This window comes from Emydura macquarii, unplaced genomic scaffold (assembly GCF_026122565.2).
Source record: "Emydura macquarii macquarii isolate MOO-44397 ecotype Brisbane River unplaced genomic scaffold, CSIRO-AGI_Emac_v2 contig_3506, whole genome shotgun sequence".
Classification (NCBI taxonomy): Eukaryota; Metazoa; Chordata; order Testudines; family Chelidae; genus Emydura; species Emydura macquarii.
This window is the reverse complement of record NW_027133643.1, coordinates 9,780,569-9,797,395: the sequence shown is the minus strand read 5'-3', so window position 1 is coordinate 9,797,395 and position 16,827 is coordinate 9,780,569. Positions and strand designations below refer to the sequence as shown.

The following is a 16,827-nucleotide window of genomic DNA, read 5'->3' as shown; positions in this document are numbered from 1 at the left end:
AGGAACAATCAGTTGCACACATACAAAATGGGAAATGACTGCCTAGGAAGGAGTACTGTCTGGGGGATTGTAGTGGATCAAAAGGTAAATATGAATCAACAGTGTAACACTGTTGCAAAAAAAGTGAACATAATTCTGGGATGTATTAGCCAGAGTGTTATAAGCATGATTCAAGAAGTAATTCTTCCGCTCTACTCCGCATTGATTAGGCCTCAGTTGGAGTATTGTGTCCAGTTCTGGGTGCCACATTTTAGGAAAGATGTGGACAAATTGTAGAAAGTCCAGAGAAGAGCAACAAAAATGATTAAAGGTCTAGAAAACATGACCTCTGAAGGAAGAATGAAAAAATTGGGTTTGTTTAGTCTGGAGAAGAAAAGACTGAGGGGGGGGCATAACAATTTTCAACTACATAGAAGGTGGTTACAAGGAGGAGGGGGAAAAAACTGTTCTCCTTAACCTTTGAGGAGAAGATAAGAGGCAATGGACTTAAATTGCAGCCAGGACGGTTTAGGTCAAACATTAGGAAAAACTTCCTAACTGCCAGGGTAGTTAAGCACTAGAATAAATTGCCTAGGGAGTTTGTGAAATCTCCATCATTGAAGATTTTTAAGAGCAGGTTAGACAAACACCTAGACCAGTGATGGTCTAGATAATACTTAGCCCTGCAGGGAACAGGACTAGATGACCTCTCGAGTTCCCGTCCAGTCCTACAATTCTATGATAACAAATTTTAAACCCAAAATGTTTGAAAGTATGAATATATATATATATATATATATATAAAATTAAGATTACTCAAACAACCCTTAACAACCTTAACAACCCCTGTTATGCTACCCCTAAGAACAACCAGGAACTCTGACAACCTTTGTCCTTCCTCCACATAGGTTCATTTTAGTAGTGCCCATGGGAACCAGGATTGGGCGATGGATGGGGTTCTGGACTGAAAATCAGGAGTCCTCAGTTTTATTTCCAGCTCTGTCACTGGCTCATTCTGTGAACTTGGTCCAGTTATTTAACCTTTCTATGCCTCAATTTCCCAATTTGTAAATGGAGAGAATAATATTTATTCACCTTTTAGAAAGTGCTTTGAAATCTCTGGATGCACAGCTTTATATACATACAATGTTATTTATTTATTTAACATCTCTACCCTTCTTTTTACAGCTATATACACTCCATGAAAGATTCCTTATTATCCAAATAGCATAGTAAAAATAGTTATGCCACATGCTGTCACTTGCACAAGTTTCAAACAGGCTATATGTACATACTTCCTAATCTGATATATGTCAAGAGGAGGGCTGTCAATTAATCGCAGTTAATACATGCAATTAATGCAAAACAAATTAGCTAAATTAAAAAAATAGTCACGATTAATCACAATGTAAAAGAAATAAACAAAAGAAATAGTATTTTTCATTTCATCTCATACAAGTCCACTCAGTCCTATTTCTTAAGAGTTCAGCCAATTGCTAAGACAAACAATTTGATTTATATTTACGGGAGATAATGCTGCCAGCTTCTTATTTACAATGTATAGTGAGGCGGAGTGGTCTTGCTCCAAGCCAGAGGGGGAAGAATCACCCACTGCTCTCTGGTGGGCGGAGTCAGGTTGGGTCCACCCCTTGCACGTGTAGCTGAGAGACAGGACAGGAAGTATAAGAGGCAGGGCCTCTGGTTCAGTTGTGTCAGAACCAGGGCAGGAGACATTTGTCACTAGCCTATTACAGGCCTCTGGCTCTGCTACCAAGTTGGTAACCCTAGAAGAGACCAAGTGCGGAGAAGAGCTGCTAGGACTGCCGGCTGCTGTTAACCCAAAGAAGGCAGAGGACTCTTGGGCTACAGAGCCCAATCCCTGGACTGTGGTAGGAAGTAGCCCAGGGAAACCAGACTTTGGTCAGGTTTTGCTGTCAGACCATGAGTCAGCAAGTTTCAGTGGGATCCCTGCTGAACCAGTGGTGGAGCCCTCCACCACTGTCAGGGCTCTAGGCTGGGACCTGGTGGAGTAGGGTGGGCCCGGGTCTTCCTACTCCCTGCGCTAACCCCACCCCTGGGGTTGCAGCCTCCCCACCTGAGGCCGAACAGCCTGTGTTTGCCTGCAGTCTGCCGAGCCAGGGAGCTGAGCTGTAGACTGCTTACTGTTCTTCCCTGCCTGAGGGCCAGGGCCCCCTAAAACTGCTTGTTGCTCTGCCCTGCCCAGAGCCCTACCCCCTCAATTTGCTAATTCCCCTGCTACTTGACTGTGATGGCTGTGACATAGTGAGGCAGAGAGGCCTCCCTCCGAGCCAAAAAGGGAGGGACGCCCGCCAACCCACTACACAATGTCACCTGAAAGTGAGAACAGGTGTTTGTATGGTATATTTGTAGCCGGCGTTGCAAGGTACTTATGTACCAGATATGCTAAACATTAGTATGCCCCTCCATGCTTCAACCTGTAGGTGCTAAAGTTGTACATTTTTTTGTTTTTGAATGCAGTTATGTAAAATGAATAAATATACATTTGTAAGTTGCACTGTCACAATAAAGAGATTGTACTACAGTACTTGTATGGGGTGAATTGAAAAATACTATTCCTTTTGTTTATCTTTTTACAGTGCAAATATTTGTAATAAAAATAATAATATAAAGTGAGCACTTTGTATTCTGTGTTGTAATTGAAATCAATATATTTGAAAATGTAGAAAAACATCCAAAATGCTTATAATAAATTTAAATTGGTATTCTGTTATTGTTTAACTGTTGCGATTAAAACTGTGATTAATCATGCCTATTTTTTTAATCTCGAGATTAATTGCAATTTTTTTTGTAATCGTTTGACAGTCCTAGTCAAGAGTAAAGGTTAGCGTAGTGATAAAGCATCACACTTATTATTAGAGTGATGTTTGTATGAAGCCACTTAAAATCAATTCTTTGTGATTCACATTTACAAAATCCACCTGCAAGCTGTATAATTGCAGTGTGTTTTCTAAAAGTAAGGTTAGAAAGGGAAATAGAAGTTTGATGGTATTATGGGGCAAAGTTAAGCTTGTTTGGGTGACTATCATGATGAATTTCTGTACTTCTAAAATACTCTGTGTTGTGTTTATACTGTGGAGCCTTAATTGGAATTTCCAGACTTTCTAAAGTTTCTGGGCCTTGGCCCCAGCTCGTGTGAACTGGCATAGCTCAATTGACATCCATAGAGCTACACCAATTTACTGACGATTTAGCCATGTGGATTCTGAAAAAATTAGTGTTTAAGAGTTTTTTAGCTGCAGTAAGAGAGATTCTTTTAACCGTAACTCTAGGTTAATAATGTCTTTTACCTGCAATAGAGTAAATTCAATTCTGTTTTTTCTTATTAAGAGAGGGGATTAAGAAGTGGAATCTGTAGGTGGGAATAGGAAAACTTTGAGAAACTAAATTCCGCGATGCAAATTAAATGTCATTTCCAGTGTCTCAGATTAATGGATGGAATTTTACACGTAAGTATTTTCCAGGGGAAGATAGGACCTGAATAAAAAGAGTGTGTCTGGCCTAAATGAAAAGAGGAAGTAGCAGTGAAAAACTCTTGGAATGCTGATTGGTTTTTATATGACTCATATTAGGACGTTCGGTCTAGTCAAAGAGCTTTCTCAGATGTGCCAAAGAATTCTTGGGACACTGTCAGTTACTTTTTAAATTCTTTCTGGAAAACTTATTTTTTATATTTAATTTTCATATTAGAGGGGTGTGTAAAATATACGGTACCATAATTTCATGATCTCAGACTTGGAGGTTTATACATATACTGGCATATATGTATCCAGTTTACACAGTTTGTGTTCTGTCCTTATCCATCTGACAAACTGATGTTTTTGCACTATTCTGGGAATAATTTTTTGGACCTCCTCCCTGGTCATGCCATGGGCAAATGACATAGAATTGCTGGATAAAAATCTGTGCAAGCTCATTTGTTAGGAACGGTCTACACAGTTTTTGTACCAATTTAACAATCTCTGTTTAGAAATTGGTATAGTTAAAGAAGAACAATGTGTTACTGTGGACGCAGTTACAGTATTAAGAGGCTTACACCATTATTGCTTATTCCTGTAAGTTTACATAAATAAGACCTTGTCTACACACAAGTTGCATCACTTTAATTAAAGTGGTGCAGCCTTTCTTGGTTGGACTTAGTTATATTTGTATAAAAGTGCTGGTAAAGCTTATTCCTGGGAAGGGGAATGAGCTGTACTGATATAAGGCACATTCATACTGGTAGAACTGCATAGTCTAGGGCTTGTACAGGTATAACTATGTTGGTATCAGTAGTATAATTGAGTTTACCCACTTCTCATCCGGGGAATATGGAGTTCAGCTAAGGTTAATTTACCCACTTCTCTTTTTACCACTCTGGCACTGACAGGTATAAAATCCACCCCTGAACAGACATTGTTAAATCATTACAAAAGGTCTGTGTAGATCAGACCTTAGAAGCATGCTTGTATGCTGACAGAAGGTTTGTCTACACTGCAATGTAAGCCCAGGGTTAGTGGGTCTCAAGTCAGCAGACTCTGAGTTTGAGAACCCAGGGCTTGAGTGTCTACACTGATTGCCAATTCTAGGTTAACAATTTTTTAACCCAGGCCCATACCCAGGGCTCCAATGTCCACACTGCAGTACACAGACCCGAGTCCAACCATCTGTATCCCAGACTTCCTAGTGCCCTCCTGAAATGTGGCTGTTCTAGCCCTTTGTTCATAGTACAATGTGGGAAAACTCGACATTCCACCTTACACATTACAAGAGGTTTGAACAGCCTCCCAGCGCATCCTGACATGCTGTCATTTTGGTCTGTATGCTCCCGGACGCCGGAGCCAGCAACATGCAGGAGTCAACATTCGAAGAACTTCTCTTGCTTGCACTTTCACTCCTGTGTTAGGAAATGGGCAGAGCTTCCTTGAGGTGCTGGTGGACATTTTGGTGGTGTTTTTTGACCCATTGAAGGCACTCGGCAGAGCTAATGACAGAGCAGGTGGAGGAAGAGGAGGAGAACACAGACACGGTAGTCTCGGATTGGCTGATGCTCCTCATAACACTTGGTATAGCCGCTGATGCCCCCTTCATAGACCGGTGCTTCTGGAGCAGGGCCATGGACGGGAGGACAACCTCATCTTGCAGGCCTGGAACAACCAGCAGTGGGCGCAAAGCTTTCAAGAAAACTGCATTTCTGGAGCTCTGAGCAGCTTGTCCCACCCTCCTGCGTAAAGTCACATGCATGGGGGCAGTTCTGCTGCTCGAGAAACAAGTTGCTATAACTGTCTGGAAGCTGGCTATCCCAGACTGCTGCAGATCCTTTGCTAACTAGTTTGGTATTGTCAGATCAACTGTGGGTAAAGTGGTGGCAGAGGTTTCTGAGGCAATAAGATATGTAGTTTACCCCGAGGTGGCGGGCGTAAAAGTTATTCCTGAAGTAATTGCTGTCTTTGAGAGAATAAAGTTTCCAAACTGCGACGGGGCCATTGATGGGACTTATGTACTTGTAGTTTGCCCTCTTCAAAGAGCCCAAGTACATAATCTGTATATGGGCCCTCGTGGACTAATTTATGAACATCAACATGGGCTCCACTGGAAAAGTTTGTGAAGCCAGGGTTTTTCACCAGTTAGGAGTCTACATTCACAGACAGGCTGGGATGCTGTTCCCACCAAATGACATGGTCATAAGCAGTTACTGCCCCTACTGTTGTTCTGGGGGTCCCTGCATACCCCTGTTTGCTTTGGCTGATGAAGCTGTGCCTTGATATCAGAGGCCCTGGCAGAAGAAGATGTTTACACTCTCAGGTGGTGTAGAATGGTGGTTGAATGTGCATTTGGCAGATTGGAATCCTGTTTGTCATTGATGCTGTGCATGTTACTGTGGTTTGCTGAGCTCTTCCTGGTCTTTCTGAATCCAGAGGCAACCCATTTCCCCCTGAATGGATCTATGATAATAAGGGGCTCTGCACTGGTACAGTTAGCCAGAAAGTGCACCTGTCACAGCAGGAACTGGATGCATCCCGGGCAACAGCAGTCAGGGATGCTTTGTGCTCTCATGTTATGGACTTGCATGGACCAATGGATGAGAGGGAGTAGTAGCTTTGTGAATGTGCTGGGGCTAGGGTGGAGGGTTTGATTACTTGTGAGGGTTTCAGTTCTTGGGAGGGTTGATTATCATGCAGTGTACTTATGAATGACCTGACCATTTATCCAATGGGGGGTGGAGAAGGGTTGATTGACAATACGGATTGTTGTAAGGAAGTGGTTGATGTATGGATTGATGTAGCTAATTGTATTGAGAAATAGTATTTGCCTACAAATTCCCAGTTGTCCCTGTTCATGTGCTTACCTTTATTATCTGAAATACACATTGTAAGATGTGATGCAGTGATAGCAATAAACTTTCTTAATAAAATAAAAAGTTTTATTTATAAACAATTATTAGAAAAGTACAGCACGAACGCCCTGCTCGGCAGGCCAGCTGCCATTTCCACATCAAAGCACCAGTAACCACAGAATCTTTCATTAAAAAAAAAAAAGTGCATGAACAAATGCAAACCAGGAAACCACGTACAAGACATTTCTGGAGCTATATGAGCAGCTTGCCTGGCTTGTTGCATGTCCCTGGCCTCCTTTTCTCCTTTCCCTTCCTTCCGTGTTTGCTGTGCAGTTGCCAGTAGGGGAGAGGGATGGAGAGGTATCACGAGGGAAGAGGGTCAGTATGGAAGACTGCATGGGACACAGTTGTCCTGCCCAGCTTCTCATAGGGTCTGACTGCCTGGGCCACCCAGCCATGGAGTTGTCCCGGGTCTTCCTGGACTGCATCACAATGCACCATAGAAGGGACTCAGACTGTGATGCAAGTGCAACAGGAGCCATTGCTTTTACGTCCATTAGTAATAGCAGCTGCTCAAACAGCTCTTTCTGTGGAGCTCTGACATCCTCCCTTAGCTGCCATTCCTGTTCCAGGAACTGCAAAGGAAGTGCCTGCTCCCACGCCGAAATCCTGTCCTCAGCTGTGCAGCCAGCCTGAGCCTTTCCTCTAGCGGTCAGTCCTTGGTCTTTGGTACTGGACCTGCTTGTTGGCCCTGTCCAGGACTTCAACCATATGATCATCACGGAAATGCTTCCTCTTGGAATGGTCCGTGAAGGTGCGCTAGCCCAGGCTTCTATTGCAGTGTGAGTGAGCTGTGGAGGTGCTGCATGCTGTAGAGGTCAAAGGGCCTGGAATAGGACAAGACACATGGGGTTATTGTCTCAGATAGCTCAGGGCAGAAAAAAATCCTTGTGGAATTTCAAGGACATAAAATGTTACTTTTGAAAACTGACCTTCAGTATATTGTGAGAGCGCTGCTTCCGATCACAGAAGCTCCCTGGACGCAGCCGGGTTAATCACAGTGAAAGAAGTGCAGAGACAATAGTAAGTTAAAAATCACAGCTGCTTTTTTATTTTCCTAAAAATTACAGAACAGGTTTGTAAATGGAACACATTTCCACAGTCTCTGCCTCCCCCACTTCACTGTTTCCAGGCGGCTGGTTACACCTACACCACTGAGTGGTTACAGAGTATCATACTTGTAGGTTTGGCTATGTAAGGCTAGTATTTTTAGCAAACAGGAAAGCTGGAGAAAAGATCTGTGCCTTTCTGGTAAAAAAAAAAAAATTCATTTTTCTAGGCATTTTTTTTATTGTTTGCATTTCGCAGTCGCTATTTTGAATTTCTCATGTTGGAAATGGGTGTGTAGGGTGGGGGACGCTCGCATACACTCGATCATCAGAAGATGCATGCTGCTAACCAGGGCTTGTGACAACCTTTGCATTGGTCCATAGAATGGAAGTTCCTCCTGTTTCTATATTAATAAACATTAAAAAGGAGCCAGAAACTTATCAGGCTCTGAGGCAACTTCAGTTCCTTCTGTTTCCAGTTCCATGGTGGGCTGGGGAGGTGAGAAGGGGGGAAGAAGTAGCATCAAAGAGTGGCTCAGAGTAGCCCCAGGATATGCTGCAGCTACTCCTGTGCCAAAGTTTCCTCTGGGACTGATGTCAGCAGCAGAGTCACTTCACTGAATTCATTCGGCACCTGCTGCTAGCTGCCATCAGTTCCTATGCTGGGATTCTGGGGCCAGCAGGTTGCCGTTCTGGCTGACCAGGTCATCGTACACCACCACTGTCTCTGTGCCCAGTGCAGTACCCAGTACCTGGTCAAACTCCTCATAAAATGGGCATGATGTTGGTGAGTTGCCCAAGGTTCAGTTCTGGGGCCTGGTTTTTTGGTACCTGACCTGTTTAATTTGCTCCTTGCACTGGTCCAGTAAATTCCCAACACTGCCAGCTTCTTTGCTATTTGCTGGCGTGCGTGGTCATTCCTTGTACTCTTACTGCTGTCCATGGTTTTGCTGGTTTTGCACCAGAGATTAAGCAAAATCTGGCTGTGCTCCTGCAACCATGAAGCAGGGTGCTTTGAGAGGACTCTTCTGGCCAGTCTCCATGGCGATCATACAAGGTTTTCCAAAGGTGTGTTTGCAGCTCAGTGGCCAGAAAACAAGGGAAGGGTTAAACGCTGACTCACTGAGCTGCTGTACTACAGTAAGGGGGGGTTGCTTCTATTTCCCTAAAGTTGTTTGGTGATTCTTAGTGGCCAGAGGATAGAGGAAGTTGGCCTGTGTAGGGCCGGATTAACGCAGGGGCTTTTGGGGCTGCAGCCTAGGGCCTCGGGCTAAGGGGGGCCCCACAAAAATAAATCCCTGCTCCTTCCTTCCCCCTCCCTCCCATGTGATGTGCTGTTCTGCCTAGCCTGTGGAGTCCAGGGGCATATAAGGGGGGCCGCTGAAAGTGCTGTGTCACCCAGCCTGCTGAGTTCAGGGACATATAAGGGGTCAGCTGAGAGTGCTGATAGCCCGGTCTGCTCAGACGTACTCGGTTAATCTGGAATGTGTGTGTGTATCTGTGGGGGGTTTCTTTGAATCTGGGGCTGGAGGAACCCAGCCCTGAAAACCTTAGGTCCTGCAGGATAGTTCCATTGGGAGGGGACTTGTAGCCATATGAACACACAAGTAACACAAGCAGTACATTAAAAGAATCACATACCCCCTTCCAGGAAGGTAACCCTAATAAATGAGTATATCCCAAGGTGACAGGCAAGTCTGGTAACAGGGATACTTTTGGTGGAATCCGAGGACCTGAGTCTGGGGAGTGAGGGACTGCATCTATACTGCAAAGTGATAGGGCTTGAACCCTGGGTTCCAGTTCAACTTGAGCTCAAACCCTCCACACTCATATGATCATAGGATCCTGCATCCGAGCCTCCGTCCAAGACAGTTATGTGTAGATGGAAGGGGGGTTTGGACTCAAGCCTGAGTCTGAGCTTGGGCTTACATCACAGTATAGGCATACCCTGTGGATGTGTCCTCCCAAACCCTTTCGTAGTTCTTTCATGCATAGTCAGGTAGGCTTTGAATATGCATTAAAAATAACTGTGTGGTATGCACTGCTGGAAAGCAGTCAGATACTATGACGACGAGTGTGGTATAAGAACCTATGCAGAATAGGATATAGTGTAGAATTGACCAATAAGAGGCAGTTAGCTTTCATTTTGGAGACTTTTCTGTTTAAGAATATGTAAGGGGTAATATTTTCCTAATACAGAGTACATTTCCTATCCAGATTATAGCCATTTTAAGGACACGTTTTTGGGCCTACCCTATCTGATGGTCATGTAGGGGTATGGAACACTATTCATTTTGGTGATCGTATGCTATCAAGGGATATCCACAGGTTGGAGTCTGGCATTCACATTGCTGTGGTTGCGCCAAATCCTACAGCCCTTGCACAAGTAAAACTCCTTTGGGGAGTTGGGGAGATGATTATAGGATTTAGTGCATAGAAAATGAATCTAGTTTACTCTTCAGGATAAGTTCATAGGACTCTTTGAGGAGGAAGAGTCGATTGTGTTTTGCATTCCTGAGAAGACATTTACTTGGAAATAGTGTTAGCCTTCACGGGGGAATTTCCTTTGCTGCTTACACTGATTTAGCAACTGTATTTGCATTCCCATGTCTCACGTTAATAGAGTTCTGGGTGTCTCCTGAGTCAAAGAGGGATCTTGGTGGTTAGTTCAGGTTTGTGGTTGAGTATAAGAGAAAATGACAGACCACCAGAAATAAAGTGTGTGATTTGCTTTTGAATTAAACTAATGAATTCTCAGCTCTTACTGAAAATGTGGTAGAAGCAATGCCAGAGATACCACAATGATGAACATAATATACATACCAAGAGAAGTAGCTGGATAAAATACAGGGTGTGAAAAATTAGCTTCATGCTGTATATTGGTTAAGATTAATTGTAGTCTGGCCGTAGGCCAAGCTGCTGTTTTAGTTGGGAGGTCAACCTGATTTTAAAAGTATAGTAGAAAATAAGGCTTGCTTTTGATTTTTCTAATTAAAATCTCTTCCATGGCTTGACTTCTCTTAGGTTCCACTTACAGAAGCTGTGGATCCAGTGGATTTGGAAGATTATCTTATTACACATCCGCTTGCAATGGAGTCCGGTCCTTTGAGAGACTTGCTTGAATTTCCTCCAGATGATATTGAAGTTGTGTACAGTCCCCGAGAATGTAGGACTCTTGTGTCAGCTGTACCTGAGGAGAGGTAAGGGGCAGAAAATTGCAGCCCCAACTTGCAAACACTTGTATCGTTACAGATGGAAGTGGGCCCCACTGAGTTCAAGGGAGTTGCTTTTGGATATAAGTGTTTGCAAAGTGGGGGACTTAACTTTTCTTTTATAATAATTTCCTCCATGTGCATGAGACAGGTCGTACTTTAATATATTATGAAGTGAAAAGTCAGAATGTCATTTAAAAAATCAAGTTTTTTTGTGATTTGAAGAAGTTGTGTTGTCTTATCTTTTACAGTGAAATGGACCCTCATGTGAGGGATTGTGTAAGAAGTTACACAGAAGATTGGGCAATTGTGAACAGAAAGTAAGTTACAATGTGACATTTATCATTTTGATTTAAGGTCCTCATCTTGCAAGATAGACTCTGGTATGAGCAAGCTGAATAATAATTGCAGGCTTACGTTTTCAGAAGTGACTAAGATTTTGGGTGCCTCTCCATATTTGGCTTCCCATACCAAGTGAAGTGGAGCTCAATATGTTCTGAAAATCAGGCCCTTCTAAGGTATCTGATGTTGCATGCCCAGAAATGGAAGCACCAGAAATCCCTTAGTCACTTTTGAAAATTTAGGCCGTTATCATCAATGATAACTTCCTTCAGATATTGGACAATAGAAAAAAATAGGGAATGTAGACATGTAAGTGAAATCTCTCTCCTCTCTCTCTCTCAAGACATCAATTTCTTACAACAAGAAAATAGGGTGGGATGGTTTAGTGTACACTTTTGGCATCTCTATTATCTAAAGTAGTAATCGTGTTCTCAAAGCAGTTTTGCAATTGTACATTACTTTAAAAATGCTCAGTAATATTTAAACTATACCGACATTTATATAACGCTTTGACTTAACTGTTTAGAGCATGTTGAAGTTGATTAATTGATACAAATCATTGGGAAATGTCTGGATAGCGTTTCTTTTAAAATGCTGTGTCTTGAATGACTGAAGTTCTAGTGACTATAAGAGAATCAAGCTCAAGGAGTAAGTGCTCCATGTGATGCTACGTCACCTAAAAATGACAGTACTGTAGCTGCTGCTGTGTCCTTGTAACAGTTGCTACAATTCAGTGGATTTAGTATTGTCCCAAGCACCACTCTAGAGGATGCTGAAGACTTGTTTTTAGAGAGAGCATGACCTAATAAAAACAAGGTCTGCAATCTCTCCTTTTAAAAAAAAAAAAAAAGAGAGAAAGAGGCTTTATTAACTTGTGATCTTTGTAAGCAAATAGTCTAGTCTCTGCTGTATGCTTGGGCAGCACAACCCACATAGGCAGTAGAGAAACATCACTAAATTTAACAAAGGTTTTCACTGATTACAAATGTGCGCATGGCTAAATGATGCCCTCCTTTATGTGGGTGCACCAGAAGGGAAGAGAGAGCAAGGAGTACAACTCTGCATATCCAGTACACTGATACAGAGAACAGGCATAGTCTGACTCCCAGCACTGGGTGTGCAGAATAGACATAGCCAGTGGTAGTTAGCAGCACACAATTAGGCATGTCTGATTGGGGTGAGGAAGAGGCCTGGCTCTTACTTCCACTCTTTGCAACAAGGCGGCTGCCCTAAGGAAAGCACTCCATGTACAGATCAGCGTGCTGAGCGTCCAAGAGATGTTGTGTCTTTCAAAAGCATAATGTCTCCAGCCACTGCCGTGGAGGTGGTGGGCCTCCTGCCTCTCCTCAGAACAGCTTCGTCTTGCTAGAGGCATCTCTGAGCCCTTTGAGACCAGCAGTAGCACAGACAAAATTACCCACCCAGATTGTGGTCCCACTGATATACACTAGCCACCAACCTCTGGAGGTGAAACCCATTGTCTCCTGCAGAGGGTGTGACCTGTAGCCAGAGCGACGTGGAGGTGGGGGCTTGGAAGCTGGCCAACTGCCCACCTGAAGGCTCTTATTCTGCAAGTGTTGAGCCCCCAATTCCCCTTGACTACAGTTGAGGGTGCACTGCACCTCCAAGAACTGATAAGAATCTTGCAGATTGAACCCTCAGTGCAGATGAAACTTCTGCGGGCGGCAGTGGGTCTGACTACCTCGTTGGGAAGGACTGCGTTTAAATCCCAAGCATGGTCATTTGCTCTATGGGTTGTCAGGGTTATGGCTGCTGCAGAGGCAGCTTGTTCGTAAACAGTTGCTTCAGGTCAATGGTTTGAGTGGCATTGACTAGCTTTGGTAGGAGCTAAATCCAGTCCTCCTTATCTAGGTTAGAAGGATGCTGTAAAAAGAGGCTTCTGACATGTCTTCCTCTGAGCTGCAGAACACAACTGGGGAGAAATCCCTTATTCCAATGTCATCGTTGGCAGTTCTCTGTGGCCAGAGCATTTAGCGGGGCACTCAGTTCCCTTGTGTGAGTGTTCTAATTGTGCTGAAATAATAAATAAATGCATTTTCGCTAATTGTCTGAAAAAACAATGGGTTTTTCTAATGCTGATCTTTGCAATAGTTCCCTACACTGGAGGCAGCTATCCTAGAAAGCATTTCCGAACGAAGCTATGATTAAAACACTTTTTTCTTTTATCAGCTAAGCAATGATTGAAATGTAATACTTTTGAGTCTTTGCTTTGCACCTTCAGATAGTCCGGGAAAAACACTGTGCAGCTGATGGATAAATTGTAATAGAACCAGGGCCTGTATAATTCAAATCTCGGGAATAGCAATACTAGAAAAATGCTTTTTTCCTTTTTATCCTTCTTTGTCATTTTTCATTCATACTGCACCCAGAGTTTTGCCACATCCATGCATACTGTTTTGACGGCTTTAGCAATAGGGCGGTGTGTGAACAATTCATTCCAGATGTGACCCCAGTGCTACTTGGTGAACTCTCTGAGAGCGGGTATTGTAGAGAGACTGCTAAACGTATTGTCCTCTCTCCAGTTATGTCATTCTCCCAGCTTGAATACTTGACCCCCTGAATAAAGCATGTGTTTATGAACAATCACTGCTTCTCTGCTGCTCTGGGCCTATATGTTTGTATATGTAGGCAGGACGCCACTTGGATATCTGAGTATTTGTTAGTCAGAGAGAGCTGATCTTGTAAGCAATACTAAACAAAATGTTTACCAGCAAATATTCTTGAATGACCTGAAGAGCCCAATCTTGTGATTGCTGAGTGCATCTTGCGTGATGCAAATTTCACTGGAATTTGAGGGCACTCAGCATACAGATCAGACCTGAAGTTGGCCCTTGGCTTTCAAGACATCCGTGTTTTCCCTTGCCTGGTTATCTGTGTCCCTGATAGAACCTCAAAGGCTGTTCATCCCCACATTTTTAGCTAGTTTAACCCACTCCACCTTGAGGTCCAGCTTCACAATCACCATATTTTCCACCCAAGTTACTTGGGCCTAGGAAGGATTTCCTTTCAAAGCTAGTCAGTGTTATTTTGTAACTTAATAGAGTGTCATGCTGTGGAGTGATATGAACAATTCTCAGTCCAGTCCAGAGCAAGAAGTGACTGAGAGTGGGAAATAAACCTTTGTGTGGGTCTTCCACACAGCAGCACAGATCGCTACAAGGCTATTGTTAAGGATGACAAAAATATTTCAGGGGAGTGATTTATAATTTAAAATGTCCTGTGAGAATACTGCATATGCTCAATTATGCTTATTTGGGGATGGGGTTGAGAAGAATAAAAATTACTTGACATACTCTGTTTTGAATAGATACCACAAACTGGGAACAGGATTTAATCCCAACACGTTAGATAAACAGAAAGAGAGGCAAAAGGGGCTCCCCAAACAGATCTTCGAGTCGGACGAGGCTCCAGATGGCAACAGTTACCAAGATGAACAAGTAATGTGCCTTAAAACCCTGCCATGTGAAAGCTACTTTATAGCCATGTTTTAAAAGTCCGACTTCTTCCCTTTTGCATTATTAATTGCATTTAATTCATTAAATCTCAGGATGACCTTAAAAGGCGTTCAATGTCAATAGATGATACTCCACGGGGCAGCTGGGCATGCAGTATTTTTGACCTGAAGAACTCCCTTCCTGATGCTCTTCTTCCAAATCTACTTGACCGAACCCCAAATGAAGAAATTGACCATCAAAATGATGATCAGAGGAAGTCAAACAGACACAAGGAACTTTTTGCATTGCATCCAGCACCAGATGAGGTATTTTGAGTGAACATGGTGTGAACTAGTCTAGAAAAAAAACATAAGGAATGTAGGTCAAAGTAAAATTACCATGGATTTAAAGTACTAAGGAAATAAGATCATCTCAATTTAATTTCCATAAAACTGTATTCCAATTTGCCTGAAGTAGCGTATGTTTTGAGCACATGCACTAGCCTAGGATATTACTTTCCAAAGACCTTTTCTCTTTATCTCCAATCCCCTATTATGTAGGTACCCTAAATTAAATCCCTTAGCTGTTATTTATAGTCACAGTGAATGCAACATGCTGTTAAATCTTGAGGATTAAATTGTTACTTGTGTTTTAGAAGAAAAAAAAAATCTGAACCTAGATTAGCTTTTTAATGATACGATTGATGTATAGCAGTGACCTGGGTATAAGTGACTGCTTCTGTTACAAATTCCAGGAGGAGCCTATTGAACGGCTTTGTGTCCCAGAAGTACCCAAAGAACATTTTGGTCAGAGACTTCTTGTGAAGTGTTTGTCTCTTAAGTAAGTATTATTTTAATATAGGGTCATATTCAGCTATTACACCCATGTTTATCTGGAGTAACTGTTGATTTGACAATTACCCCTTACTTAAAGGGTACGATTAAGATGGTTTTTTGGCTGAAAAAGTGATGTATCGCATTGTCATTAGTTGCGCAATATTATGGGGCCTGCGTCAGTCAATTTTATCTGTCAAACCTCTGTTGCAAGTCTGTGAAATAGAAAATGCTCATGTTTCCCTGACTCACTGTGCATCCATTGCAGACCAATCTGTGGATGTGCCCTATCACCTGTTATGAGCGCACACACGCTTAGTTTTTTTACATTCGGCCTTGCAGTAAGTCAGGCTTTTTGTTTTTTGCCCTGTAACAAAGGTGGTATTTTAAAAAAAATAAACCGTAATGAAAACAGTGCTGCACTTTTTTAAGATAAGGCTTTACAGTGTGAGACGACTGGCAAGGTATGTGAAAGTTGAGGCTCAACAACCTTGATTTACTGTGTCCCTTTTAAGAGTTAAGTCTTTATACACTTAGCAAGCTTTAACTGGAGGAATAGAAACCTGTTAAACAAGTTTAATGAAGTGAAGCTCCTGAATATAGGGTTACCTGCAGCTGGATCATTGCCTATAACTCTTCTCTAATAACACAAGGTAAAATTTTACTGTTATTCCCTTAGAGAAATAAAGTACAAAACTGATTTTTCCACACTGAAGTATTCATCTTCTGTGTCCTCAGTTAGGTCAAGCCTTATAGTTAGAGAACTCAAGTTAAACTACATTGCCCATCATAACTGAGACGTGTGGGACTTCCCTCCTATAGGTAAAACACTTCAGAACCTGATACAACCTTAGAGATGAGCCGGTATTTCAGTCTTTTATTTTACTGTGTGATGTCATGAACTAGAACAACTTTATATGCAGTTAGCAGTGAAGTGACATCTCAAAAACTAGCTGTAGTTAGTGTAAATAAGATAAATTTTAGAAATTAATGAGTTCTGCTATTTAAGTTGTAAGTCAGTCAGTTTTGTAGCAAATCTATCAAAAACATGTTTGCCCATTATACAGAGATTTGTACTTTGTGGTCCTGTTTGTTGTGTTTATGGCACCCAAAATTGTGCTAGCTGCTCAATGAGAGTGAGAGAGACATGGGCCTTCCCTCATTGAGCTTGCACTCTAATGCTACCAGCGATATAGTGAGCAGTGGCAAACAAACAACAGAGAGGGAGAGGGTGGATGAAGAAGGACAAGGGTAACAGCAATAAAAAAAATAAATGACTCAAGCAGGACTGTCACCTGGGACATTTGTTAGGCTAGGCCAGACTTTATTGCAAATGTAGGGAAAACTACCTTTCCGATGACCCACCCCAAGACTTTCCGCTCCTCACGTTTAGGAGTAGTGCAGAACTGTCAAGTTAAGACATTTGTGTTCTGAATGATTCTTACAGGTAAATGATGCTGCATGTGGAGCTCTACAGGCTTTTTCCTGCAAGGTGCTGTGTGCTTCCCATGAGCTGCTGAGCATAGTCAATCCCCATTTGCC

The 16,827-nt window shown here is 42.5% G+C and overlaps 1 protein-coding gene across 3 annotated transcripts in view; it reads left to right on the top strand.

Moving 5' to 3' along the window:
• DOCK7 (dedicator of cytokinesis 7) overlaps nucleotides 1-16,827 on the top strand; it is a 144,875-nt gene that overhangs the window by 25,362 nt on the left and 102,686 nt on the right. For all 3 annotated transcript variants that reach the window (XM_067535648.1, XM_067535647.1, XM_067535649.1), the window contains exons 3-7: nucleotides 10,468-10,643; nucleotides 10,907-10,975; nucleotides 14,326-14,455; nucleotides 14,566-14,778; nucleotides 15,207-15,292. In XM_067535648.1, the coding sequence (XP_067391749.1) occupies nucleotides 10,468-10,643; nucleotides 10,907-10,975; nucleotides 14,326-14,455; nucleotides 14,566-14,778; nucleotides 15,207-15,292 (674 nt within the window). The remainder of the gene's footprint in view (nucleotides 1-10,467; nucleotides 10,644-10,906; nucleotides 10,976-14,325; nucleotides 14,456-14,565; nucleotides 14,779-15,206; nucleotides 15,293-16,827) is intronic.